Consider the following 27,590-nt stretch of genomic DNA (forward strand, 5'->3'; position numbering starts at 1 on the left):
CAGTGAGATGGGTGAGATGGGTGAGATGGGTCCTGCCCGGCTTATCCATGAACAGGACCCGGTACTCCTCTTCTTGCATAGCTCTCGCTTGCTCCCGCTGGGAAGCTGCGAGCTGGGGACCGATCCCTGCCTGATTTACGGTGGCCCCCTGTCTGTCTTCTCCTAGGAGATTGGGCGGGAGCTTGGCTCACTGGATCCCCTGACTGTGGGCAACAGATAGCCAGCACTGCCGGCTCACTCACATGATATGCCTTCAGTATATTGATGTGATAAGTCCTGTCTACCTTCTTCTGGATCTAAGTTTATTACATAATTACACGGCGCCCATACAGAAGCTCGAAAGGGGAGAAGCCGGTACTCTCTCGGTAGGCAAACAACAAGTGCTGAAATCTGTCTGTCACAAATGCTCGAGGCATCTGTTTCAATGTCCCACTGAAGCACTCACACAGTCCGTTAGTTTGGGGGTGGTAAGGGGCAATGTGAGTGGGCTTTCACCCCGGATGTAGCCCAGAGACACTGGAGCAATTAAGACATGAATTTCATCCCCTGATCAGTTAGAATCTGACTCGGGAAACCTACCCTGGTAAAAATCTCAATCAGAGCCTCTGCCACTTTCCTTGCCTCGATCGAGGACAGTGCCACAGCCTCAGGGTATCGGGTTGTAAAATGAACCACTGTGAGAATGCAGCGTTTCCCCGACCGACTAGGTATCAGAAGCGGTCCCACTGTACCTACCGCTACCCTCTGGAAGGGTTCGCTGATGATCGGTTGTGGTCTCAGGGGGACCTTCACACGGTCACCTGACTTGCCTACTCGCTGGCAAGCATTACAGGTGCGGCAGAACAGCGATACCTCCAGAGATGCCCCCGGCCAGTAGAAATTCTGCAATAGCTGGGCTCTGGTGCGGGTGACCCCCTGATGCCATGCTAGCGGGATGGAATGGGCTATCTGCAGTAACTGCTGCCTATATTCCTTGGTTACCACTAGCTGTCTTCTACTGGTCCACACTGACTGGAGCTTCAGGGGCTTGCTATCTGTACAAGAGCCCACGGTGCCAGAGGAATTGTTCCGACCCACTCTTGGAAGCAGACTCGGCATCAGCAGTCTCATTCCCTCCAAGTTGGGATTGAACAGTACAGCTTCCCTGAACCGTTCACTGAGCCTAACCCGCCATTAGTCACTAAGTGGGGGAGATGCGTTGGAAGGTATGTCAGGATACTGTAAGAACTCGGTCTGGCTTACCTGCCTGGTCTCCTCGGGGAACCCCGGAAATGTTGGCTCCAAAGCTGGGGAGTGATGATCTCCTCAGTGGGCAGTGGTACCAAAGGCTCCCCTGCCTGGGCAAGCACCCGACTTTGGCTCCTTGTGACTTCAAACACAGGAGCATCCTCTGCATTTAAGCAGATAAAGTGCCCCAGGTCATTGCCGAGCAGAATATCGGTGTCAAGCAGGACACCGAGACATCCCTCACTCCTCGACCGGCACCCCAGTCAAGGCACTCAGGCAACTTGTAGGGACCTGGGCGCACCATCCGGCATTGTCACCTGCATCCCCGTCCCTGGGAGCAGATGCTCTGGGCTGACCATATCAGGTCGCACCAGAGTTACCGTAGCCCTGGAGTCCATCAGGTCGGCTGCCCGCCGATCTCCTATTGTCACCGGGATGCAAGTGCCTCCGCCGCAAATAATTCACCTGCAGCCCGACTGCTGCAACATGATGCTCGTCTGCATCCTCCGCTGCTCTGCCTTAGCTGCTGTGGGGACCGCCGCCTGGGTCCACTGCTGTACTTGCTGCATGTCTGCCTGCTGCTCCACTGCAGTTGCCAATCCCACGTAGGCGATCAGTTTAGCAGCTTGGGTACGTTGCCCTGGGTTGGAATTGCTGGAACGGGGAGCATTGGGGCAATCTAGCCTCAGATGCCCGGTTGCATTGATAGTACCAGCACTCATGCACAAACTCTGTTTTGCTACCTTCCCCTCGGCAGGGGTTTTTGTCCTCCACGTTGAGGTAACAGAGGCTGGATCAGCAGCTCGGGGTACTCGGACTGCAGGTGCTGCAGCAGGGAGCAAGACTCGCTTCCTATACTGTGGCCGGAAGGTCACTTATTTATCTGCCATCATGGAAGCCGCTTGGAAGTCTGCGAGTTTGTGGTTTATCACCCACTCACGGACCATGGGCAGGCACTTTTGGTAGAACTGCTCTCGGATAAGCAGATCCAGCAGCTCTCAGTGCGTGTTGGCTTTGCTCCCCTCTACCCACCAGCAACTGAGATAAGCTAGCCGGGAGATAAACTCGTCATGAGTGTTCAGGGCCGTCTTGTCCTCCGTCCGGGAGTGTTCCTAGTATGCCTCGGCATTGACCGAATACCTGTTCAGCAGGATGGCTTTCACATGCTCATAATCCCGGCCATCCTCACATTCGATCTCGTAGAATGCTTTCAGTGCCTTCCCGTTTAGCTGGGGGGTACAGGTACTTTACCCACTCCGACTCGGAACGAGTGCTGCACGCACTGATTCTCAAAGGATCTCAGGAACTCGTCGATGTCATCTGTGCTGTTCACAAACATGCCAAAGCTGTGATAGGCATAAAAATGAAATGCTGGGGGATCGCTTGAGGCATCGAGAACCTCAACTTACCATGATTCAGCCGGTGTCTAAAAGTATCTCCATGGCAACGCGGCATCAAATGATGCCTTGGGACCATGCGGCGTGATGTCACACGCGCACTGCCATAGCATTGTGGTGTCAATTGACGTCACATGACCCCCACAATAAGTAAGGGGGGGTGCAAGCACCGGGGGACACAAGGCAGGGGGGCACAGGAGCAAATGTTGTTTGTGCACCCCTGTTCTAAGCTACCAGGGTCCCACAGTTTTCAGGGGTAACCAGTCGGGCTTTACATTTATTTTTTATTATTAGGACTGGCTACCCCTACAGTCACACCCGGGTTTACTAATGGCTTAGTGCAGGGGTTGCCATATCCAGTCCACAAGGGCCACAAAACGGTCAGGTTTTCAGGATATACCTACTGCAGCACAGGTGGCTCAAACAATGACAGGCATATCCTGGAAACCTGACTTTTTGGTGGCTCTTGTGGACTGGAGTTGGCCACTATTTAAACATGTTTTTGTCATCAATTTATACAACTGAATGCCTTTTCCACACAAATATACAACCGAGATTCACACTTTATGTTCTTTTCATATCCAAATATTGATATCGCATACAAAGAACTTTGAGAATGGTATCATTATCGCATGTCATCGGCTCAGCATGATTCACCTCCTAATTGCTAATCTTCTATTATGGGATGAATAAAGCACTCCTGTTTACAGCAGACAAAGTCAGCAGGATTTCATTCACTTGAGCGCCATTAATATGTGCAAATTAGAGACTGGGACAACAAATCATGCACATGACAGCCCTGAGACAGGAACTCTACAGACAGCAGACAGTTTAATGCTGCTGGAGCTATAAATATCAATGCTGAACCCCTGATGCGTAGTATATTATGGTTCTCGTACATGATAAATAATCCTAATGTATTTATCTATGCCCATTCACAGTCCGTTAACTCCAGATTACATTTGTGGTTGAGGGGGGGTGGGGGGGAAAGTGAGGAAAAAAAATAAGTGATATCTAGGAACCCAAAACAGAAAGGAAAAATGCGTTTGATCAAATATTAGTTTTTCGCCTGTGTAAATATATGAGCATGTGAACATTAGAAATTAGTAAATAAGGTCCAAGTGTTATCCAGGTTCTGATAAAGTAGATACAATATACAGTAGTTTGTTCCTTTTAAGCCCAGGAGCGCTGCTTGCCCTAAAAGGAACACAACGTTCTGGCGATAAATCCAATAAAATACTTGATTGTTAGCGATGTACTGTAAAGATACGCGGGGGCCAAATAGTTCTGATCTGCCATCAAATTCTATGTTTGTAATGGAATCATGCATTTTATTAAAAGAACAAATTCAATTAAATGAATTAACATTCGCCTTTTCTACCTCTCCAAAATGGAAGCCAAATCTGAGGTTAATAGGAAGCTGCCATATCAACAACATTGTGGCTTCCTACTGGAAAGCCATTTAAATTCCTTTTAAAAGACAGACAGTATAACCGGCTACTTCCCCAGTTAGTATCTCGCGAACCAGTGAGGGGGGAGAAGAGGGGGCTCCCCAAGAGCTGGAAATCACATGGTTCAGCTCTGGAAGACCATCCTAGTTGTAATTCTGCAAAAAAAGGGGGTAATTTAACCATGTAACTGTTGTGCCATGTCCCTATTCACCCCTCCCCACTACCCCCCCTCACCTCTCTCCCTTCCCCCCCCCCCCCTCCTCTCCAATGTTATATGCATATTTCAAAATGTTATAATGTTAACTGATGTTGTTTTATAAAATAAATATAAAGTTGAAAAAAAGGGGGTAATTTACAGGGGGGGGGGGAGAGATTGCGGCCTTAAATACAAAATCAATTAATTATGAAAAAACTGCTGTTTTAAATGTTATGTACAGACTACATACATTATACACCGATATGTTCACAATGCTGTATCCTGCATTTGATATGTTACAATGATGCACTTAAGGATGCACGAAAAATAGCACATTTAGAAGAAATTCACACACACCACACACCAACCAATGGAGAACAAATAAATGATATGATGACAAACACTGATTCTTAAAAAAATGAAAAATAATGGTTTATCCCTTTGTAGCATCATTGTATAAAAGACAGGTCTACGAGGCATGATTTCCTTTTCCTAGATCACTTGATTACAACTATACCATATTTAGACAGACACTTAAATCGATATACTGTATGCCAAACAGTCTGTTCTCAGCCGTAAATCTCCTTTGAAGTCTATGGGGATTTTTGCCTGCAAATAGTCTGAATGGTCAAGTTGGCGTATAAAGAATTAGCCATTTTTACAATCTAAACAATCTTGGGTTAAAACGAGGGATCACTACTTTTTCCACATTATTAATATCAGCTTTGCAAATGGAAGAAAAACTAAGCAAAAAAAAAAGTAATTATGCCAAATCACAACTTTCCTTTTTCACCCTTATTTGACATGCTACCAAGAACCCAATATGTATCTATAAAATCATAGTTAAACTAATTCCTAATAACCATCGTTCCAACCCCAAAGATTACTCCTAGCGCATGCTAAGCCCAACTCTAGCTCCTCCCACCTCCACATTATATTTAAATTCCTCTTAGGCTGCCTTGTCTACCTTCAGTCTACGGAACATGCCACTGCCATGTGTTAACTTTGGGCCTAGGTAGAACTGCTGGGCAATGGCAGTGTTCTCACCACTAAGTTATGCTATCAGTGCAAACAAACATTCCCAGTGCATATAAACAAACAATTTTAATCTTTACCATCTTCATTCAGAAAGAGTTTGTTGAAGCGCAGGCCGCTGGGCTCCTTCCCGACGTATCTGTGCACGTACTCTGTACTAAGGTCATTTACTGCGATGGCGTATTTCAGAGGCTTCACACAAGACTGGAGGCAAAATGGCACTTTAGTATCGCCCACTGAATGCCTACATGAAGACAGATTACAGAATTGCACGCAATACCATCACTGGTGTATATCATTATCATCTTTCCTTACATCCAATACAATCATTTTTCTCAAGAGTGCTATTACTTTTTATTTTCATAAAAACAGATGTGCACAATTCTCCCTGTTCAACGTTGTATATATACACAATTCAGCTTTTTGTTTCATACAGGCAAAGGTTCATAAAACATGCAAAAGATGCCAAAACATGTCAGAAAAGCAAAAAGTTATATAAAAAATAAAGTTAACAAGTCAAGCTTAAGTCACATTTACAGTCTTACTGAGTTAAGAGAAAAAACATATAATTTTTGGAGAATGAACATGTTTAAATTGCTGATTAAGATACTGGGGATTGGAGATTGGAGATTTTTGGCCGATGATGCTACATTCGAGACTAATCGCACCAATGTTGAGAACCGCCGAATATAAAAATGTTTTTAAAAGTATACACACCCTACATAATGCCTATCCATCTGCAATACATTGTAATATGTGACAAGCTGCTTCTTTAAACCTATTTACAAACGTTTTACGGCACTATAGAAAGTCTTGTTGATGGTGGGTAAGGGAGCGGGAGCTTGTTGGAAGGAATTTGGGCCATGTCTTTACGGATTGGCTAAGCCATCACTTGCTGGTGGCAGCCCTGCAAGTCTGCATTGCAGCAGCCAGACAATTGAAATTAGGAAGTATCTCTTCTAAAAATCTGTTCGTTTACCTAGTACTTTTGACCCCAATAATCTTATTCTCTCAAATATGACAAAAACTGTATAGCATGACCCGACCAAACAAAATCCACGTTCTGATTTGGTGCGGAGTCTGTATATTGGTCATGACCCCAGCACCACAACCATTTATGAGAACAGTTTTAGGAGCGGAATGGGATATCTGTTCATGACCAAAACACAGCCGGGACACTTCGATGCAGGACAGCTCGCCGCTGGACATTTCTCTGCGATGTCCGCTCCAGCGCCTGACCCAACAAGCCAAGCCAGGCCTGCCGCTCCAACAACTACTTGTTCAAATGCCCCTTGCAGGACCACTACACTGCCTGCCCATGGGACATTTAAACATGGCATGTTGGTGCAGCCTGTTTAGGCAGTGTAGCAGTCCCGCGTGGGACATTTAAACATGTAATAGTCCGAGCGAGTGGTAAGGCACGGCTGCCCTGGCTTGTCTGTTTGGGCACGGACATCGTGGGGAAATGTCACAGCCAAACTTCCTACACCATTCTAGGAATGTCTGCATTACACATACTGTATATGCAAATCAGAGCACCAGAAGAATGTTGTAGAACATGTTGTAGAACATGTGAGCCTAAAGCAATAAAGAAAGGCAAGAAAGAAGAGGTTTGCACTTCAAAAACATCATTTTTTCCCCACTTTACTGTAGCTTAAAAACAGAACAGGAATGTCATATAGAAGTCAATGGCTGTGTGTGTGTGTGTGTGTGTGTGTGTGTGTGTGTGTGTGTGTGTGTGTGTGTGTGTGTGTGTGTGTGTGTGTGTGTGTGTGTGTGTGTTGGTGTGTGTGTGTGTGTTGGTGTGTATGTGTGTTGGTGTGTGTGTGTTAGTGTTGGTGTGTGTTGGTGTATCAGGAAGAAAGCTAGAATGTAAAAACTCCATAGAAGGGTTTAACAGTGTCTGTAAATTGTAAATAACCAACAGGAAAAACAAAAAATATATAAACATTTCAAACCACCCAAATCGAAAAAGAACTATAATTACCTTTGACCATCTACTGTGCAAATTGAAACTCCCCATAAATCAGGACTAAATTTAGACAATTGAGGAATGTAATCTGCAACCTGTAAAAAAAAAAAGTTTAAGACAATAAAGTACAAGAAAGTATAAAGTAATCCACTTATTGTATGAGCCCAAGAACTGAATTGATGGAAAGCAGTGATTAAAGTGGTACGCTTCAAAGTCCCCTAGATTCTTAGCGATAATCTGGTAGTATGTAATGCCACAAAGAATATTTTAGACCATATTAACAAAGATATGCTATTCCATAACATCATCCACCACTGTGAAACATTGAAGTGAAATGGTCTTGTGTCGCCAGAAGGTTCCTAATGGCATAGCACAGCGCAGTAAATACACGTATGGCCTCCAATATATCATACCAACTGAAGTGCATTGAGTTCCATTATTATTCTCTGGCCTCGGAAACATTACAAATGTTTCCTTTTCTCTCTAGATAAAGAGGTAGGAGGGAAACAGACAGATCTGCGATACCGAAGGCAACATATCCCAGTACATTTGAGCATCTCGGATCATTCAAACGCGATTATCACTGTCCCAAGATAACTGGTTCCCAACACTTTTGTCCCTATTCAAGATGTTAAGTGGGATAATGTACAGTTAATGTACCGTATTAACTTCCACCTAAGTGGACATTACAATTGAATCTATGGTAAGTATCGCCACCTATGAGAAATCTACACCTTTCAAGGACCATAGTTATAGGATTTTGTCCTCTTATTTTCTTTCAAAGGGCTAATTCAATCATTTATCACAGATCTCATTCTGTATATCTTCTATAGTGTATAAATCTATATTTTTTAACGGTTTAAAAAAAAGGCAGGCTACATTATTTTTATTTAATATTTAAGAAACAGACAATAAGAACATTATAATAATAATATTGGAATATATTTCTTGCTGCAATAAAATATATATCAGCAGGAAAATGTTTTTGCAGGATTAATAAAAAAGGACCAATACTGCAATTCCACTCATTTGTAAAACTAGGCATAGTATCACAGGGCAGTAGTTCCTTTCACTGTATAATGTTTACATTTTTGGAGCAATGGAACAATGAGTGTCTCGCTAATTTAGTTCCAGGAAACGTGCTCAAGTTTTATTTTTAAAAATATATATGTATTGTGTTAGAAGACAGCACTCCCAAAGTAAAGTTTACAATATATAATTTCTGATGCACGGGAACGACAGGAGGGACCCTTAGCCCCCCCACAAATATAGAGCAAAAAAGGGTGATGTTCCCAGCACTTAATGTGAATAAATTGAAAAAACACTGGAATGTCAAAATATATCAATTGTATTGAGATAGAAATACAGTATACAATATATAATCTGGAGGATGCTACAACTTTCCTCAGGGAAATCTATGTGCACAAACAAATGCCAAATTGGTGTGATGGGAGGGAGATGGGGAGGGAGATGGGGGAGGGAAGGGAAAAAACAAGGGGAAAAAAGGGAAGGTTAAGTGGTGACAATAATCTGCCTAATGGCAAAAGATGGAGTAGATATGATGAAGCAAAGGGGGGCAACATTTCGGGGCATAACGCCCCTTCCTCAGGCCTGTTCCCACAGATTCCTAAAAAAGGAACCTCCGGTGCTTCCCTTCATACCATAAATATCTCCCTCTCGTCTGCACTGTAATTATGCAAAACAAAAAACAGAACAACTTAAACTTTTGCTTCCATAGACCGGGAAAACAAAATAGAGAGCTACACGCTAATCATGTCAGTGTATCCATACAGGCTTACACTACTATTGCCAGTAATCCGATAAATGCCTGTTAAATGCTAACTGAAACCCTGGTATACCAACATAGGTAAGTCACACTATCACAATGATTAAAGAACCAGCCTAGTGCAGATACAGTAAATAGGAATCAGAAGCAGACAAATAAGCAATGCTACTTTGCATGTGGCTAACCCTAAGAGACATATGAATCAATAGAGACAAAATGTCAAACAATTGAGAGACAGAGAAATCAGCAGTATCAAGTTTCCACAAAAGTAGTATGTCACATAGATTCATACGTATCACCAGTCTCTGGAGCAAGCACCAAGTTTTATATTCAATTTATTTATGGTAGAAGAGACCTGCAGTGGTTTTGAAAAGCAAATTCTATGTATTAAGCATATTACATGTCTATAACTGGTACACAATGAAGAAACAAGGTATTACAAATAATTGAACGCACTTTAAAGCTAAATGGCATTTTAATTTGAATTTTCTTCATTTGCCTCATGTACTTTAATGACTCCTATACATTTTATTTAGGAGTTCAAAATGATAGGGAAAGTGTTTTTGCAGACGTATAAATAATCTAAAATACAGACTTTAAATTCTCATTACATTTTTGATTCAGTGTCACAAATTACCATTCGCCAAAATAGCCCCATTTATTTAATTCATTGTGTTTATACAATGTGCACGTTATTAAATCATGGTACCTGCTCTTCCACAAACACAAAATCATACAACCCACTAATCAGACACATTTTGACCGTCGAAGGAAAAAAAGGTTGACTAGCCTGTTGTAGAGGTGCTGAAAACACATTCAAATATCGTAATACATTCACATTATAGTTGTACTAGAGCAAAAATCAAATGCACTTTTACCCATTCAAATGCCTATTATCCCTTTTGGTGGCCCAAGACATAGCCACTAAATCATGTTGTCTGGCGTGGTACCCTGGTGCCACGGCCCCTCCAGCACCCAAAAGAGTTAACCAATGCATTTACTCCTGTGTCCATCTCCTGTCTCCCTAAATAAAAAAGGCGGTAAGCCCTTCAGCGGAGGCAATCCATTCTGCCATTGGGGGTATATTCATTAAACTGCGATAATGGCAGTTCCGTGCAAAGACATGCAAATACATCCCACCGGTCTCATTAGAGATTGTGTGCAAATACAGCATTTTAAGACAGAATTTGTTTCTGGGGAAGCAATATGCTAATTGTGTATGCAAATGAACCAAACTAGCAATACATGGTATCCACGTGCTATTCCGCGAAGTGCGAGATGTAATATTGCACAGAAAGCCATAATCCAAAATCACGTCTCTCTGTTGCATGGGGTGTTGCGATGCAGAATCCTATACCTCTTTTTATATACCCTTGCATCTTTTCATCCTGGAGAGATGCATCCAAATAAAATTATACATTGAAGCATTATGCAAAAGTATAGCTATCTAGATCTATATAAATTAGGTTTGCATTATGTCCTAAGTGGTCTTGGAAAATGTTTCGAAGCTCTCACCGTCAGTTGAAGAACTAGATGTATCCAAAAGGTATTGGTTAACATTTCAACATTGAAAAAAAAAAGTGTTTCCATGGCTCTGCGTCAAATCTGCCGTTAAATGGAGTGCCAGCTTTGATTGCATAGCGTTGTGTTAACAGGTGCAATACCGTTAACTACATCTGTATAACAAGTCGTAGCGAGATTACTACAATGGATTACAGTAACACTTTCTATGCCACATCCCCTCAGGGAGGTGATGCACACCTCGTCAAATAGACAATTTGTGCAGAAAGTGCATGTCAAGAAGAGGTCAGATGGGATTTGCCTGCATAGCATTAATTCTTAATCAATACGTTCAATTTAATTCTGCTTTTTGGTTCATTTGTGTGGCAGAGTTCACCGCTGAATAAATAGGCCCCAATGTCGTTTTATTTCATGCATTTGCCAGATTGCAGAATATTATACTGTATATGGAAGATCATTTCTTGTGTACGTACACGTTCAGCGCTAGGTCACAAACATATACACTTATTTATGCAAGACATTACCTTTCCACCCGATAACTTCTTGGCGCTCTCATAAAGCTCATCAATGTGCGAGTTAAAAGACATAAAATCAGGAATGACAAACTTTCTTCTAAACGCCTGAGTGAGCAGCACAATGTTGCTTTGAACACACCTATGCAAAAAGAAAAAAAATATATATAAATTTGACTTCAATTACTTTATTGTTCGGAATCAAGACAAAGTTAAATAATCCATCCTGGTGTTTTAATACATTTTAGCTCAGCCACCTAATACTATAATAATAGGATCATTTAATTGTGCCACCGAGGTGTGCAGAATTGTAAATAGCTAAACAATAGAACTTCCACAGGTAGAAATATCATGTACAACAAATTTGGGCACAGACATCTCCCTGTGGAAGTGTATAGACAGTAGATGCAGATACCTATACAGATAACATTGCTGTATATGAGCGTGATATTTGACAATAATATTTGGGGGGTGGTGGGGGGAACATGGGTCTACTGATCAACTAAACTTCATAAATCGAATAAGTTTTACAAACATTCAAAAAAAAAACTGCTATTACGCCGATAAATAATCAAATAGAGTAAAGTATGAGATTCACAAAAAAGGACTAGATGCTACAGGAAGAGAAAATGCCGACAGGTTGGCACATATAACTGTGTATTTGACAAAGAAACAACTATCAATAGGTGTTCAGAGCTCACTTTGGGCCCATATTTACTCAACTGTGTTAAGACACATTCCAGCGCCAGAAGACATAGCACTGCCTATTGCTGTAACTGGGCCATAATGTGCCTTCCAGTGCCAGGTGGTGTCCTGTTGAATAATGGTAAACAAAGAAGCCCCAATGCACATCCAACGTGACAAAATGTTTAGTTCAACACTATGTTTATTCTTCTCCTAAGTATGTGACACTTAGTTCAATCCTTTGGCCAAAGCATTTCAACCCTATAACCACGTCAACCTATGTACTCTATCAGCAGGTCCTACACTTCCAATTGCATAATGTCTTTTGCATCTCTTCCACTATATAGACAAGAGAGGAAATAAAACAATAATATAGCCAACAGCATGCGATGTGTGACATGTATGTGGGGCCTATGGGGTTAATATTTAGGAGCACTATATGTGCCATGTATGAGCTACAGCGCAGTTAAAACCCAGAACTGCCCCAATAAACATAGTGAAAAAAATGTAACAAAATCAAGTGAAAATAAAAAATATATTTACATATGTAGCTGGTCTTAATGTTCCCGTCATTGCGATGCAGCCCAGGAAGATTAACGCTGCCAGCGTCCCACTGAAAGGACTGGACCCACCCTTTGCGGCACCGTCACGGAAACCACTTCCCCAGCACCGTGTTTTTTTCAGAGTTTCAGTCACGACACCGGAAACCGCAAGATCAGCGACTCCTGTATACTTCCCCTGCTTATTGCTACAGCGAAGGTCATCCCCACCTATATCCTACGGGAAGGAATCTCTCAATATACTGCTACATTCAAATGTGTGTACTTGGACCTGCTGATTAAATAGGAGCGGGATGGGGGAGCTTAAACTAAAGAGGAGGGCTCACAGGCCTCCCAAACAATTTACAACTAAACATACACGATCTCAGGTAGCTCAGACCCAAAGGTTTTTGAGCTGGCTAAGATTATGTCTTATTTAGCAACACCCTGAATTTGTCCCTAGACACACAATTCACACTATTTTGATGTGCGTCAGAAAGAAAAAGAAATAAAGAAAAAAATGCACCTATACTGGAAACCAACAAGTTTGTACATTTAACATTGTGCATCAAAAGACTGAGAAGCTACAGAGTGAGCATTGCAGGCAGCTGTACTGTGTACTGTGCTTCATAATGTATACTGGTCCTGCATTACAATTCTGCTCACATGGAAATTAAAACTGTTGCTAACGGCTGCTCTTTTCACACACGTACTGCACGTAGGGAAAGAAGTCAGCCCAAAAAGTAAAATGATATATTTGTGAAGTAAAATGATATATTAGTGAATGGAGCACAGATGACTCATTCAGGCATTTCGTGCTGGAGATTGGCCGGATATTCTGGCATTGCTGTCAATATGGAACAGTACGTAGGTCCGGGCTGAATATAATACAGTTCATATAGATTTTGTTCCACTCTATTTTCACAGTTTTGTCTCAGGATATTTAATTTTTCTACTAATGTCTCTTATAATACATTAATACATTCTCTTCACTGCTGTAAGGTAACCAGCACATTCCTCTTGTCGTGGAGAGAAAGATGTCTTCATTATTAACAGTGAGCAATTCTTAAGGACGATTGGAATGGAATATTTTGCATTATTAAAGAAAAACAGTTAAAATAAGTATAAACTGTGTTTTCCCATGGTTTTAAATATAGGGTAGCACTATGGTGTGTGGAGTGGGCGTGTAGGCTATGGTAGTTGATCTATTCCAGCTGATCTACTTTGCGTCAGTTAATAAAGAGAAAACTGAACGACTACCTAGAAGCGCCGGTAATGCGAGTGGATTGCAGTATAAATTGTAATTGTTTTGTCTTGGGGAACCCCGTTCTATAAATTCAGTGCACAAACCTGGATGATCAATGTTCAAGGTTGGGAAATCAATGATCACGGTTGGGAAACACTGAACATCGGTAAAATACTGGGGGGGGGGGGGGGGTTGAACAAAACAGTTGCAGAAGCAAGGGCCCTAATAAAACATTTTCTCCCAACATAAATGTACGTTTATGACTTGAAGATCATTTTGTTTCGTCAGTCTCTTCCCTCCGGCAGCATAGGGATTAATAAAATCAACAAAACATTTCTGGAGGTGGGGAGAAAACCCCCAACAAAAAGGTAGAGACGAGATGGTGCAAATTTGAAGTTGTGAATTAAATTGATAACATGTATAGTATACAGTTCGGTTATTTGGTCTGTAAAATTGTTGATCTGTTAGTTGCTGATCTATTTCAATGAACCAACAGGATTCTTCATAAATATTTTTGTACATGACTTGGTCAGGCTACATCTCTCGTTTGTGTATAATGTAGTGACTGAGGTTTAGAGAGCTCTGTACACTGTACTGTAATATCATCTTCAACAAGAAGTCTCATGTTAATCCATTAAAAAGGTATTATAACCAACGGCAAATCACAGTAAACCTAACAAACATCCAAGATTCACATCTATATTCTGCAATCAATGCAGAGAATGCCACACTCATGTTGTGCAGACAAAGTAGCTGCAAGGCTAGTTTCATACAGAATAAGCGAGATTGCTGTTGGGTCAGTTTGAAACAGGTTACATTTACATTTTACGGTTACCTTCAGACTGCTTGTTAGCAAATCTGTAGATTATAAACTAGACATCCACTCAAGGTCACAAACAAATAGAACATCCCGTAGTAAAGCTGTATCCTGTCTGTACCACCCACATAGCTATAAAGCTCCAGTTTGCCAATGTGATTGGTCAATAATGACATTAGCAAAGAATAGAAGATTTCATCTCTGAAGTCAGTTGAGCATTACAAACTAGGATTGGAGACTTGTTTTTATTTAATGATAAAAACCAAATCTACCTAAATCTGTTTCCATCAAGTGCATTTTGTAAGTGATGCCTTTATTTCTGACTCCCATTAACACACACATTCATTCCTGTAACAAACTCCTAAAGATGTGTTACACGGGCAAGTTCTTTTAGTTCTAGGAACTGCAAGAAAGTGTGCCGATGGCACTGCTATTTTCATTAGTAAACAAATTGATAAAAATAGCAACTTCAACATCCGCAAGAACTCGGCTATTCAGCTAAATTCTGTATTTTAGGGGAAACTAGAAAAATGGGACTTTAAGATCAGATGCTATCCGGTATATAACAGATAAAGCTGAATTAAAGTGGAGCTATGACAATGTCTGTCATGCGACTTCTCAGTCATTGCCAATTTACCCTCTAAGTTTATCAAAAACATTCAAATTAATGAGCCACTGTTGTGGAAAGAAACGGCAATAATAAAACAGGATTCTTACTAATTTGTGATGCAAGAGGTTTCATAATGGCAATAAAGCATGGCAAGAGTTTGGGTAATCGTCCAACTAATATCACATGGAATTCAAGAGTCAGTGTTCGAAGTACTACAAAGTGAAACAGCCCATTTATTACCGAGGGGTTTAGCATATATTGAAATTATACACCATACCCCTTGTCAAAATGGAGCTATACAATTCAAAACTGCAAAAAGCTTACTTAGATCTGAAACCATTACTGAACATCCCAATATCTGCAAATGTGTGCAAGCTACAGAAAAACAATTAAACACCCGATGGCTTCCTACAAAAACAATAGATAAACCTTTATTGTGGGCATCGAGACTCCAGTTGGTTACGTTCAAACTTATTTCCATGTAGCATCATAACCTTTCACTGTTCCTTTATGATGCAAGACATGTATGAAAATGGAAAACACTCACTTACCTGGCTCACAAGTTAATGAACTACAACATTTACAAGCTTGATTACCGTGGCTTGTACTTTAATCAATGAAATAACCAATATATCAACAACAAAAACTGTACCGTTTGTCCTGCACTGTACTTTATTAGCTTACTTGTTAACCTGCCAGATCAAATGACAATAAAATCAGGCAAACCAGTTCCTGTGCCCATTACTCAAAAACAAGTACAGAACATTGCTAACAAGTAGACTTTAGAGAGCAGATCATTAGAATAATGATGGTTCTTTTACAGAGCTTTTATCAAAAGAGTGAACATCTTAAAACAGTTATACACTATTACCCACTAAAGGATAGATCAAGTTGGCATTGCTGTTTTTTTTAACTCATGGCACTCCTATTTGTACACTTATTTTTCTTCCACTGGTGAACTACAATATATCTTCTGTCAAGAAGTATCAATAACTACAGGTCATTCAATTGAGCTACTGCACATTAGTGAATCATTAGCAGCACAACTGTCTTTAAAAGGAATCTAGCCATGCACTTTGTCATACATACAAAGGCAGCAATGGCCACTCTTTAATGTTATTGTAGGTGATGCTGTAGGAGCAACCGTTTTATGTGCTTATCCTGAGACTAGAGAGCCTCACAATGTCACCTTGAGGAGTCTTTCAGAAGACGTGCTACCACTACTCATCCCAACGATCAAATTACAGCCTACATTTTGGAGCTAAACAAAAGTGGGAAGGGATATTATGGGTATACTATGGTAGCAAAGTGTTTATCTGCCATCAAATTCCAGGTTTCTACCACTCAGAAGCGCCAAATATTTTGGCTTTTAATTTCTAACTATCAGTTATTGTTAAAGGTTAGATTCCAGTCTCCTGTGGTATGTGCACTCTGCCGTAATCTCATAGAAAGACAAGGATTAGTCAGTGCTCCAAATCCACATATTAAACACTGACTAGTGGTTTCCCCAATGTGTCAGAAAAGGCTTTTTACTTCTTGAAGAGCTCTTTATCCAGCATGACACCATCTGACATGGTTTGAAGGGAGAGTCTTAACATATCCATGCATTCTTTCAGCCTGGGGTCGGCCGTACGCAGCCCTGTAGACTTTAATGCCTGTAAGAAATAAGAAACATTTGAGGGATTTCTGAGGTTCAGAAGTGGGCGCAAGTGTAACCATTTATTTCATATATATGTTTCTTATGCATGGCAATAAATGGAATATAAGAAAGTGTATTAGTCCCCCCCTAGACAACTTAGGAGATAAAGAGCTTTAATACTTTTTTTGGACCCAATTGACAAAGGGAAGACAGCCAGTGGTAATCAAGCCAAGTGACAGGGGCTCTCTTTGGGGTACACATCTACAGCACGGTCTACTTTGCCACTTGTCAAAGAGTGACCAAATTTGTTGACCACAAGATCTTAAAGCAGCAGCTCTACAGAGTTAGGGCTGTTCAATCTGTTAGATAGGGGCCCAATTAAATTCCTTTGGAGATCATGACACAGCAGGGGAGTTAAAACCAGTAGGAGAGGAGCCCAGTGGAAACAAGGCACAGTGGAAAGATGGAGAATATGGGAGAGCTAGCCAAACATACAAACTTAAGGCTGGGATTCACTAAGCTGTGATAAGGATTGACAGGGCGCTGTCCTGCTTTAACGGCAGGATCAAGCTCCTATATCCCTTATCGAAGATTTGTGAATCTCATTTAAGAGAGAAAATGCACAAGGATGGAATAGGGATATAACATTTTGCTGTTTGTTGTCTATGTTTCCATCTACCACTGTTTGTTTTCATGCATTATGCCCTTAATGTTGTATTGTAAATTAAGATCCCAGTATCCTCATAATTTAAAGTAGTGTGCACATGGCTATCAATATATAAAGAAAAGGTAAAAAATAAATGTACAAACACGTGAACATGTGGCCCCAATAACAGTCAGTAAATATGTGGCTCTTCATTCTTAAAAAAGGTAGACAACTCTGTACTTAAAGTCAACAAAACTGTACATTTCATAAATCCCAAAATCCAGTGAGCTTTACATGTACAATGTACATGTAAGGTTTTTAAAAAAAATGCCACTAGCTTCACTATTAAATAGATTAAATGTCCCTAAAGAAGATTGTGAGGGTTAAGACACTAAAACACTTCTGAACTTACAGTGATGAATTTATGAACTGGTATTTTTTCTTGTCCTTCTGCAATGGTGTAGAAGAGCAAATCCTCCAGACTGGGCAGAAGTCCTTGTTTATTCTTTCTGTAAAGAAGAGAAAAACTATTTTGTTTTGTTTTTTGGAACAAAGAACAAGGTAGTTACAAACAGATCACAGCATCTTTTATTGCACCACTATTCATATTATTTACAGGTATCCTTGTAAATTGTGATTTTGGAGGCTTCTTTAGATGAAATCTCGTGAAGAACAATCATGTTGCTCATATTATAGATATTACATCGTGCAGAGACCGTTTATACATCTTTTTTCAACAAGTACAAGGAGCATAGAAAGAGAAGCCCCCAAATAACTCTTAATATCGTCCGATCTCCAAATGTCTTTTCACGGAAATCTGTTAGGGTGTCTTAGCAGGGACAAAAAGATAACACGGACTGCAATGATTAGCATCAGCGCTGACTGCTTAAGTAGTTCTTGGAAACCATTAATTAGAGCAAACTAGAAAAGCAGTCTCAAGTCTTCAGCAGAACTAGTGAAGGTTAAACTTATACAGTAACAGTGACGACACAAGTCATGACCCACAGCTCCTTGTGGTACGGACACAAATCTGACAGTACGGTCAGTACTGACACTAAAGTAACAATCAAATTGTTCAATAAGCATGTTTTAATGTTGGATCCATGATTATCTTCTCGACTTCCTTTGCCAAGGACAAACATAGAGGAATCCAACAATCTTTCAATAAAACAGGAAATTGATCTGAAACTAAATTTGCTTACATATAATATTCTGGTGAATAAACTGGCAGCAAAAGTGTATTTAAAGAAAATAATTTTATGTTTAGCCTGCAACTAAACATTGCATCAGATATACAGTACATGATAACCATGTTTCTTACATTTGGGGCTAGATCCACAAAGCTCCCCTTATATCAGGCCTTATAACAGGCCTGCACAACATACGGCCCGGCCCGCGATGACTCCGGCCGTGCGCCAGTTAATTAATTAAGTAAATTTAAAAAAAAAAAAAAAAAAACAAGTTTAAATAAATGGCGGCAATTAAAAAAAAATGACCTAAAACAGTAATGGGTGTTATTTTCACCGAGTTTTACACAAGGCTAGTTGTATGCAAAAACAATGGCCGTGGCCATAGGTCATTCATAGGTTAATTATAATATTCCAATAAGGTCATGTCAAAATCTATTTTACTGCCATCCAGACCCTGGCAGCGGTGGGACTCACTATTTTAGTAGAGAACCCATTCACTTATGTACCTCCCAAAAGACTGTGTCATAGAACATGTGGCGAGACACCTATGAACACCAGACATAACTGGAAAATGCCTGTATGAATATGTAAAGTATATATTACAAGTAGCATATTTCCTAGGTATCAGGTCTAAACATGTTGTATACTGTAGAGGAGTGTTTTAAGAGGTATAGAAGTCAATACAAGGAGAAGGAAGAGGAGAACTACTATTTTAGTAAACCCCTCTTTTGAATCTCATTATCACTAAAGGCTGTTAACACAATAATCTTTATAGGAGAAAACATGCGGTAAGGCTTAATATGATGTTAGGTTAGGTTACCATCCCATTAAGTCACTTAACCAAGCTTTGTGGATCTTGGCTTTGGCATAGACTCCAGCAAAAAAAAGAACTAAAGTTAGACACCGCTTTTCAGAGATGAATAAATACACTTCCGCACCCTATATTGTATGAATCATACAATGCTGCTTCAACCCCATTGCAAGTACAAATGTTTGAAATACACCTATTGCAAATAATAGGATTACATCCTCACCTAAATGTGAAACAGATCTACAATCCAAGCATTCCAACCCCCAGCGCATGACCATAGTGGAACTTTTAACTGTATCTATGGATACTGAACTCCCTTTATAACCAAAACTGAACTGATTCAGAGCAGAGGAATGTGAACGTTGGCAGCTTACTCATGTTCCAGTAAACCACTGAGGGGGGCTGGGGGGGGGGGGGGGGGAGAAAGGGAAATATTTTTTTGACACTGTACAGCACTCGCAGAATTCTTCCATGTTTAGTCTAGTGATTTCTAATCAGTTTATCTTTTGCTGCTCTTGCTCCCAGATCTAGATAGCAGTGGCTTGTTCTGAAACATGTACGGTTCTCTGCAATGAACCATCAGCAATGCATTGCATGCCATATATATGTGGGACAAATGTCATGGGAGAGGGAGACATCAAAACAAAGATGACCACACCTTGAATAGGACGATGCTGTGCTGCAAAACGCTTCAGAGGATCCCCATGCACTTTCACTACTCTATCCACTTAAGTAGCTGGCGACTTATCATTGTATTTGTTCTTATGAGTTCTTTATGTGGTGGTACGGTACAAGCCCTCTTATCACCCAACTAACCCACTACAAACCAACACAGGTTATTCCCCCAGACAGTAGCAAGAGCTTCCCTACCAGAGAGCATTCATCACAGGTGTAGTTATCCAACATACTGTAGAATGAAAGCAAACTAAAAGCAGTGATTGTGTATGTTGAAGCCTGAACGGGTGTTTGATACCTTTAGATAAGTATACTGTATACATAGCTCCAGATCAGTTTTGCTTTGTAAATGTCACAAAAGAAATATATAGAAGTTGGCTACAATATTTTAAACTGGCACTTGTGTCTATCCCAAGCATCTTTGAATTCAGACAAATATTTTCAAATCGTTTTTTTAAGTGCTTAGCATGATGATGCTTGCAAATATGGTAACAAAGTTTGAAGTAGGGTTTTACGGTCATTATCTTTACTTTATGGACTCCTTTTCTAACCGACCTGCCATGTTGTGGGCATCCATAAATCTAATCCCCAGCAGCAGATTGCTGCAAGAGACCATGTGTCATTTTCCTGGACTACAGAAAAAATATGTAATCCGTTAAAAACGAACAAAGAAAGAACTAGCAACCACAACAGTAACCAGGGCCGGCTGGGAATATTGCGGGACATGCAGACGTGTGGTGCGAAGCCTATTACCTTCTCTGGTGCCATCTCTTCCTGCAGGGTTCTTCATCATTGCGCCGCAAAGTTAAATGGTGTCACGTTGCCATGACAAAGTCCCATTGTCATGGCAACACAACACCATTTGACGTTGTGGCGCCATGATGTGGGAAACAATAGAGGTGATCAACCTAATACACAATAAAATGTATATAGAATAATTTCAAGATACTTGATTCAGGGTGCAAGTAAGAAAAAACATGTATTAACTGGTAAGACCCCTGAGGGGTCTAAAAAAGGTCCTACTGATTACACTTGCTGTTGATATAAAGGTAAGTAACTATATGAGTCCAAGAGGCATAATGCATCTCTACCACTCTCGTGGATATATCCTGGATTATCACCAACTCTATAACAGCCTCCTAGAAAGATTGGCAGAGGACCGATAAGAAAAACAATAAAATGTTATTAATAACAAAATGTGTGAAATACATAGTGATGGTGTTTAAAAATCCTCCTGGGGGGGCTGCCCAAAACTAGGTGGGGATCATGTGATCTATGAGAAGTAGCAATGTATGCAATAGTGGGTGGTAGTGATGTACAGAGCACCCAGAAATTACCCGGTATCCAGCACTTTTTCCCAATATCCGGAAATTACCCTGACCCGGCACCAGGAGGCTGGAACTGGCGCCGGGTAATTTCCATTCTGCTCCCTCGGTCCTCCTCTTGGAAAACAGCAGGAGCAGAGCAGCAGAACACTTACCTGCAGCGGGTCAGGAAGACCGCTGCGGAGGGCGGGTAGGTCCACGGTGACATCATGGGAGCTGCGGCAGACATACTGGTGGTGGTGGCAGCAGAGGACGTCCTTGTTAAGCCGGTGGGAGCCACGGAACATGTGACCGGAGCAGGAGCGTTAGTATTGGACAGCCGGGGAGGACCTGGCTGTCCAATAGTAACAGTCTGCCGCTGCTCCCAAGATGTTGCTGTGATCTTCCTCACATTCTGCCGCCGGCTGCAGGTAAGCAAAAGCCACCCGGCCGGGTACACAGCCTGCAAATTTCCCCTGATACCCGGTGCCCAGGAATCCTCAGGACCCCGTACAACACTAGTGGCTGGGTAGTGTTAGGATACAGACATCATTACGTCAAAGATGGGAAGTCACTATATACAGTAGTGGATGTAATCAGTACTTTTGTCAGTTCCTAATAGTTCCCGTATTTCACACATTTTCTTGTTAATAAAATGTTTTTGTATTTCTTATCGTCGATCAGTGTAATTGTTGTGGGGAGAAAGCACAGGTACTCTGTAACAGCGGGGCCAGGTGCAGTTGCAACGCCATCAAGCCAGTATGGAGTCAGTAACCCAATCTCATTTGCTCTTGTAGGAACCAGCTAGATACTGTATGGTTCTGCAACTTGCTGCATTGCCTTTTTTCAGCAAAGGGGTTAACCGTTTATCTGCTTTGTACTTCCTTGTTTAATACTATTTCCGCTCATTTGGATATTATGTAATTTAGATTTCTAATGTAAGTTAGTAATGGCACAACTAAAAATGTGCTGACAACAAAAGTGGGAATAATATGTACAGCGTTGTGGGGAGATATGAAGAAGAAAAAAAAAAAAAAGAGATCCATCATAGAACAAAAAATATTAAAATCACAAAAGATAATGAACACCTCAGTATAGCATATATTTTGCTGTATTCAATAGTGCCATATTCCAGGGATACGCACGAAACCCCCCCCCCCCCCAGTGGAGGCACAAAAGGTATTTCGGATGGCGCAACGCTTACAGTGGCCCCACGCTCTTCCCCAAGGCATTTAAATTAAATGTCTGGGACCGCGTTAGGCCTATGTAACTCTACCTTACCTTGACTCTGAAGACACATTGCTATGGCGACGCAGTGTCAAGTGACGCAGCAGGGTCACGTGACGTCACATGACCCCACGGTGCCATTTGATGCTCTTGGAAGGTAAGAGGGGGCGCGAACACGGGGGGGAGTTCTGGCAGGGGGCGCAGCGCCAAAAGTTTGCACACCCATAATCCATAGCAAAAAGAAAAATAACTCAAAACCAATAATTCACAACAAAATGTAAAAATTATAGCAAATGTCAGTCAGTCTTATCCAGGGCAAACTCCCCATGTGTAGTAGAAGTCAACAGTTGTATAATTATTCAATGGTTAACCATCAAGAGAAGGTTTCAAGTCAAACAAGGTCAGCAAGATTTAATGTAGTTCACGCCAACTGAAGTTTGTCAGCCTATGCATGGATCAGGCATGTCAACAGGTTTACAGCTCCAATAATAAAAAAAAAAACTAAGGGTGGTGGACTTAGTGGCCAAAGAGTCAATAATATAATTCCAAGATCTTCAACAGAAGTTCCACTCACACCACTTCCCGCTATTTAGTTTTCTCCAGATCAGGCACTTTATATTAGCCATCTCCCAAAAAATAAAATTTGCAGAACCAAAAAAAATTGAAAAACTATGTGCGAGCGGCAGATATCAGAAGGGCCTGATTTCGGAGATTTATTCGGGAATATCACTGCCAATAGTAGCCGTCAACCATAGTTATATGACAAAATGGGCTGTGGACCTCAACATATAAACAGATAAGGATGACTGGGAGGATATTTGGGAATCTGCAGCTAAAACCTCAATTTGTACTACTATAAAAGAAAATATATATAAAATTCTATTTCAATGGTACCTAACCCCGAGTAGGCTGAGTCAGATCTTCCCTGGCCTGCCAGATCTCTGCTGGAGGGGATGTGGCATATCTGGTGGTTTCTGGCCCCAGATCCAGATTTTCTGGAATATGATCAGGATTTTGATCCAAGATGTTACTGGGGTGAACATTCGGATGGACCCGGTGTCCTTTCTGCTGGCCAAACCCATAGAAGAACTCCAGACCCCTCAAAGGAAATTGGCGGCGTTCATTCTCACTGCAGCACGCTGCCCAATAGCAGCTGCATGGAAAAAATTGAAAGCACTGTCTAAACAAACAGTCATCCGTAGAGTTAAGGAGGTCAGAATGATGGGAGTTCCTCTCAGCCTTCCTAAGCCAGAAAAAAGACCAACATTATAAGGTTTGGGACGCATGGCCTGAGAACTAGAAACACATGGCCCAGGATGCCAACAGTCTTGAACTGACCCAAATCAAAGGCAAAGCCAAATAACGGAACCGACGAGGGGGAGACAGAGGGGGGGGGGGACAGAGGGGGGGGAGCACCCCCCTTTCCTCTGTCTTCCTCCCCCCTCCTCCTCGCCCTCCTTATTCTCTCCTTTCCACCCCCCTCTCTCTTCTTCTGTTTTTCTTCCCCCCTTTTCAAGTGATGAAGCATTAAAAGACTTAGAAAGTAGTCGCCTCCCGAGTGGAGGCTGGGCGGTAGCTAAATATCTTACATTTTAAATGAAGTTTGTTCTGATTATGATGCAATGTTTAATGACGTTAAGCCCAAGTGATGTGTTTGAATGTAATGAAGGATTGTACTGATGTCAGGACGAAATCTATGCACATTGCTCTTTATGTTATAAAGTATGCCATAAAAAATAATAAAAACGTTTGAAACAAAAAAAAACAAAAAACAAGAAGTTTCATGATGAAATCATGCCTACTACAGGTCGTATCCCTTGTTTTCAGGAAGGGCATCACTGCCTTCATCCCAACATCATGAGGGATACTTGTATAGAGTCCCTCTACATCAAGTCCTACAAGTAAATGTTTCAGATTCCACCACAACATTGTCCAATTTCAAACGAACGTCCTTTGTATCCCTTAAGAACGAAGGGAGTGCACTTACAAATGTCAGTAAGACCACAATCTCATGAACACACCAACCAGGCTACCTAGGGGTCATCTTTAGTGCTACCAGTTCCTTCATTCCTTACATTCAAGCTCTCAGTAATCCCGTCGCCTCCAGCTGAAATATATACAGTAGCTAGAATACACCTTTTTCTCACTCATGACGCAACTAAAACCATATGTATGTGGTGCCTAAGGTGTTAAAATTTAGACGTACTAAATGGGAGGGGAAAAAAAAAAAAGTACCTGTGTCCTGGGGGAAGAAAACCTCTCAACTACGGTGATTATACGTGTACTTATACATGCTGAATAGGTGATGTGGTTGCAGGCTTAACATGTTTAGGCCAAAACATTTAACTAAAATTATCCATACAAAAAAAAGACACATAGAAATGACTAAAATAATTTGTCATAACAATCACCCGACTTCCACAACAATTTACCAGAGTAAATTGTTCCTTCAAGACTTCGTCTGTTTGATACTTTTAAACGTTACAAACACGTTTAAGGTTGTCAATTTTGTGCCCAGGGCATACGTGAAAACGAGCGGTAGCTGTAAATGTATTTTTTTCCTGGTAAAATATTTTATAAATAAATTACAAATATTGGATGTGAATTGGGGCTTCTTTGGCATTCCAAGTAGCACTCCAGTTGACACCGACACACACACACACACACACACACACACACACACACACACACACACACACACACACACACACACACACACACACACACACACACACACACACACACACACACACACACACACACACACACACACACACACCTTAACTGGCTTTGTATTTCACAATAGGTCTATAAAAAATGTTTTACACATTTAAAACTGTCCAATAACAGATTTCCTTAAAACACAGGTAAGAAAATAATAATAATAATAATAATAATAATAATTAAATGTTATAGTAGTGGTTGTAATTATTTGTAGTAACTTTAAAAGGCTCATCTGTGCCCAAGAAGGCAACAGGGCCCTCAAGATTATCACCTCAACTATCTGCAACATGCAAACACACTGGAAATTAAAAAGAAGAAGTTAGGTTGGCCCCTCATCCCAGCTTTGCACACAGACATCTGCTGTGTTAAATGAAGCAGAGTAGCAACCTTTGGTGTATCATCAAGAGTGGAACTTGCACCAGCTGTCAGAATAAGATGATGCGAACACACACACATTACTTATGGAAAGTGACTCTGCAAATGTACTAGGCCTTATCGAACACTCCAAATTAAAAAGCTCACCAACAGGTACATCAGGCACTAACTGGGCAACAATGCTTGCGCGGTGTAAGAACAAATAATTTAACAAAACAAAAGGCAATGTTCCGAATACAAATGTTTGTCAAACACAGAAATGGACTGCACTTAAAGCAGCACAACATGAAAAGGAAAAAAAAATGTTTTAATTTTAAATAAATCTGTTCTGTAGTATTGGATTATACTATCTCATTTTTTTTTGTTTTTATATCCTGACACGGATCATGACCCCGCAGCGTCATTTGACGCGGATACCAGGTGGGGGGGAAGAGGGTTGCGAGAGCGGGACAAGGAAGACAGAGGGGGCGCAGCAGGAAAAGTTTGTGCTCCCCTGAACTAGAGCACCGGCAGCCAGGCCCGGCCAGAGGCCTGAGACCATCCCCAAGGCAAGTCTGTATTTTTGATGAATTTGTGGGGGTGGACAGTTTTTTTGTATTTGGGGGTGGGAATGTTTTTTGGTATGTATTTTGTGAGGGGGATTGTGTGAGGGGTGAGGTAATGAGTGAGGAGAGGTGTAATTGACGGAAGGGAGGTGGGGGGGAAAGAGTGAGAGGAGAGAGGGGGTGAGGAAAAGAGGGTGTTAGACGCAAGGGAGAGAAATACCTGCGAGACAGGGAGGGATTGAATGAAACTGGGGGAATTGATGGAGGAGGGGGGGAAGAGAGGTGAGAGGGTGCGAGTGAGGAAGAGAGGCAGAGTGGGTGTGTGTGTGGGGTGGGGGGGAAATAGAGGGGGCTAGCGAGACCGCCAATACAGGGGGGAGGTCGTAACTAGTCCTGGGACCTGGGAATTTTGTCTGCGGTGCTGTGGGCAGACATTTTGTCATATGATTTTGTTTTAATTTCCATTAATAAATATCCTTTCAGAAGTCTTGTTTAAATTGCTTAAAATGGACTTACTAAATGATGAGAAAGTAAACGCATGAAAGAACAAAAAATATGCAAAAGGCATGCAAGTAACACAAATGCCTGTGAAATTGTAAAAAAAATAACATTTGTATTAAAAAAAAAAATATTTGTTAAATCTATTTATAGCCTACATTTCACTACGTTCTTGTGGCTTTATAAGTAACACTACCCACACTTCAAAGGATATATAAAACAAAAAGTGCAAAAGATACACAAATATATTACAAGTGATACAAACATGATACTGTATTAAACCCTGTATGGGACGCAGATCACCAAAAAAAAAAAAGGGGGTCTCCCAGTCCGTATATGTGTGAAATAGCAAAAAAGGAATGGAGGCGCAAACACCCTGTGACAAATAAATGTGTATTGCGCCTCTCAATAGCACGATCCAGGGCTCAGCTGCTTCCAGAGCCTAGTTTAGGCGATCCTCTTCTCAGCCAGCTGGTGTCCGATGTGATGATAGTGCCTGCTGGACTGGAAGGTGCCTTCTAGCTCAGCAGGCACTATCATCACATCGAACACCAGCCGGCTGAGAAGAGGATCGCCTACACCGTAGGAGCAGCTGAGCCCTGGATCGTGCTATTGAGAGGTGCGGGTGTCCTGGTGAAAACAACACCCACTGCTTGTTTTTATCATCAATCTTGTGAGTGTGATTTATGCTTTCTGATGTGTGGCATCATTAAAACAGATTACACTATGTCCTTTCTTTTTGGCTTTTCTCATTAGGTAATCTGGTGGTGTTTCCGGTTACCTGGAGGGATCGTTGGTGTTTTGGATGTGTGTGTTCACCTTTAGTACACATTTGTCACAGAGGATTTTTCCTGAGTGTGTTGTGCCTCATTCCTTTGACACTTTAAAGGATGTCAAATCTGTATTGAATCACATGGTTGTAAGTGACCCTGAAGATGTTCCCAAAGCAACACTGTCTGATTG

The 27,590-nt window shown here is 41.3% G+C and overlaps 1 protein-coding gene across 3 annotated transcripts in view; it reads right to left on the reverse strand.

Annotated features, from left to right (window-relative positions):
* Window positions 1-27,590, reverse strand: part of GLS (glutaminase) — a 133,115-nt gene that overhangs the window by 64,688 nt on the left and 40,837 nt on the right. For all 3 annotated transcript variants that reach the window (XM_075608356.1, XM_075608358.1, XM_075608357.1), the window contains exons 2-6: window positions 17,691-17,787; window positions 16,527-16,648; window positions 11,110-11,239; window positions 7,294-7,373; window positions 5,387-5,550 (exon numbers count right to left, since the gene is read on the reverse strand). In XM_075608356.1, coding sequence (XP_075464471.1) covers window positions 5,387-5,550; window positions 7,294-7,373; window positions 11,110-11,239; window positions 16,527-16,648; window positions 17,691-17,787 — 593 coding nt within the window. The remainder of the gene's footprint in view (window positions 1-5,386; window positions 5,551-7,293; window positions 7,374-11,109; window positions 11,240-16,526; window positions 16,649-17,690; window positions 17,788-27,590) is intronic.

The sequence above is a fragment of the Ascaphus truei genome, chromosome 7 (genome assembly GCF_040206685.1).
Source record: "Ascaphus truei isolate aAscTru1 chromosome 7, aAscTru1.hap1, whole genome shotgun sequence".
NCBI classification, from domain to species: domain Eukaryota; kingdom Metazoa; phylum Chordata; class Amphibia; order Anura; family Ascaphidae; genus Ascaphus; species Ascaphus truei.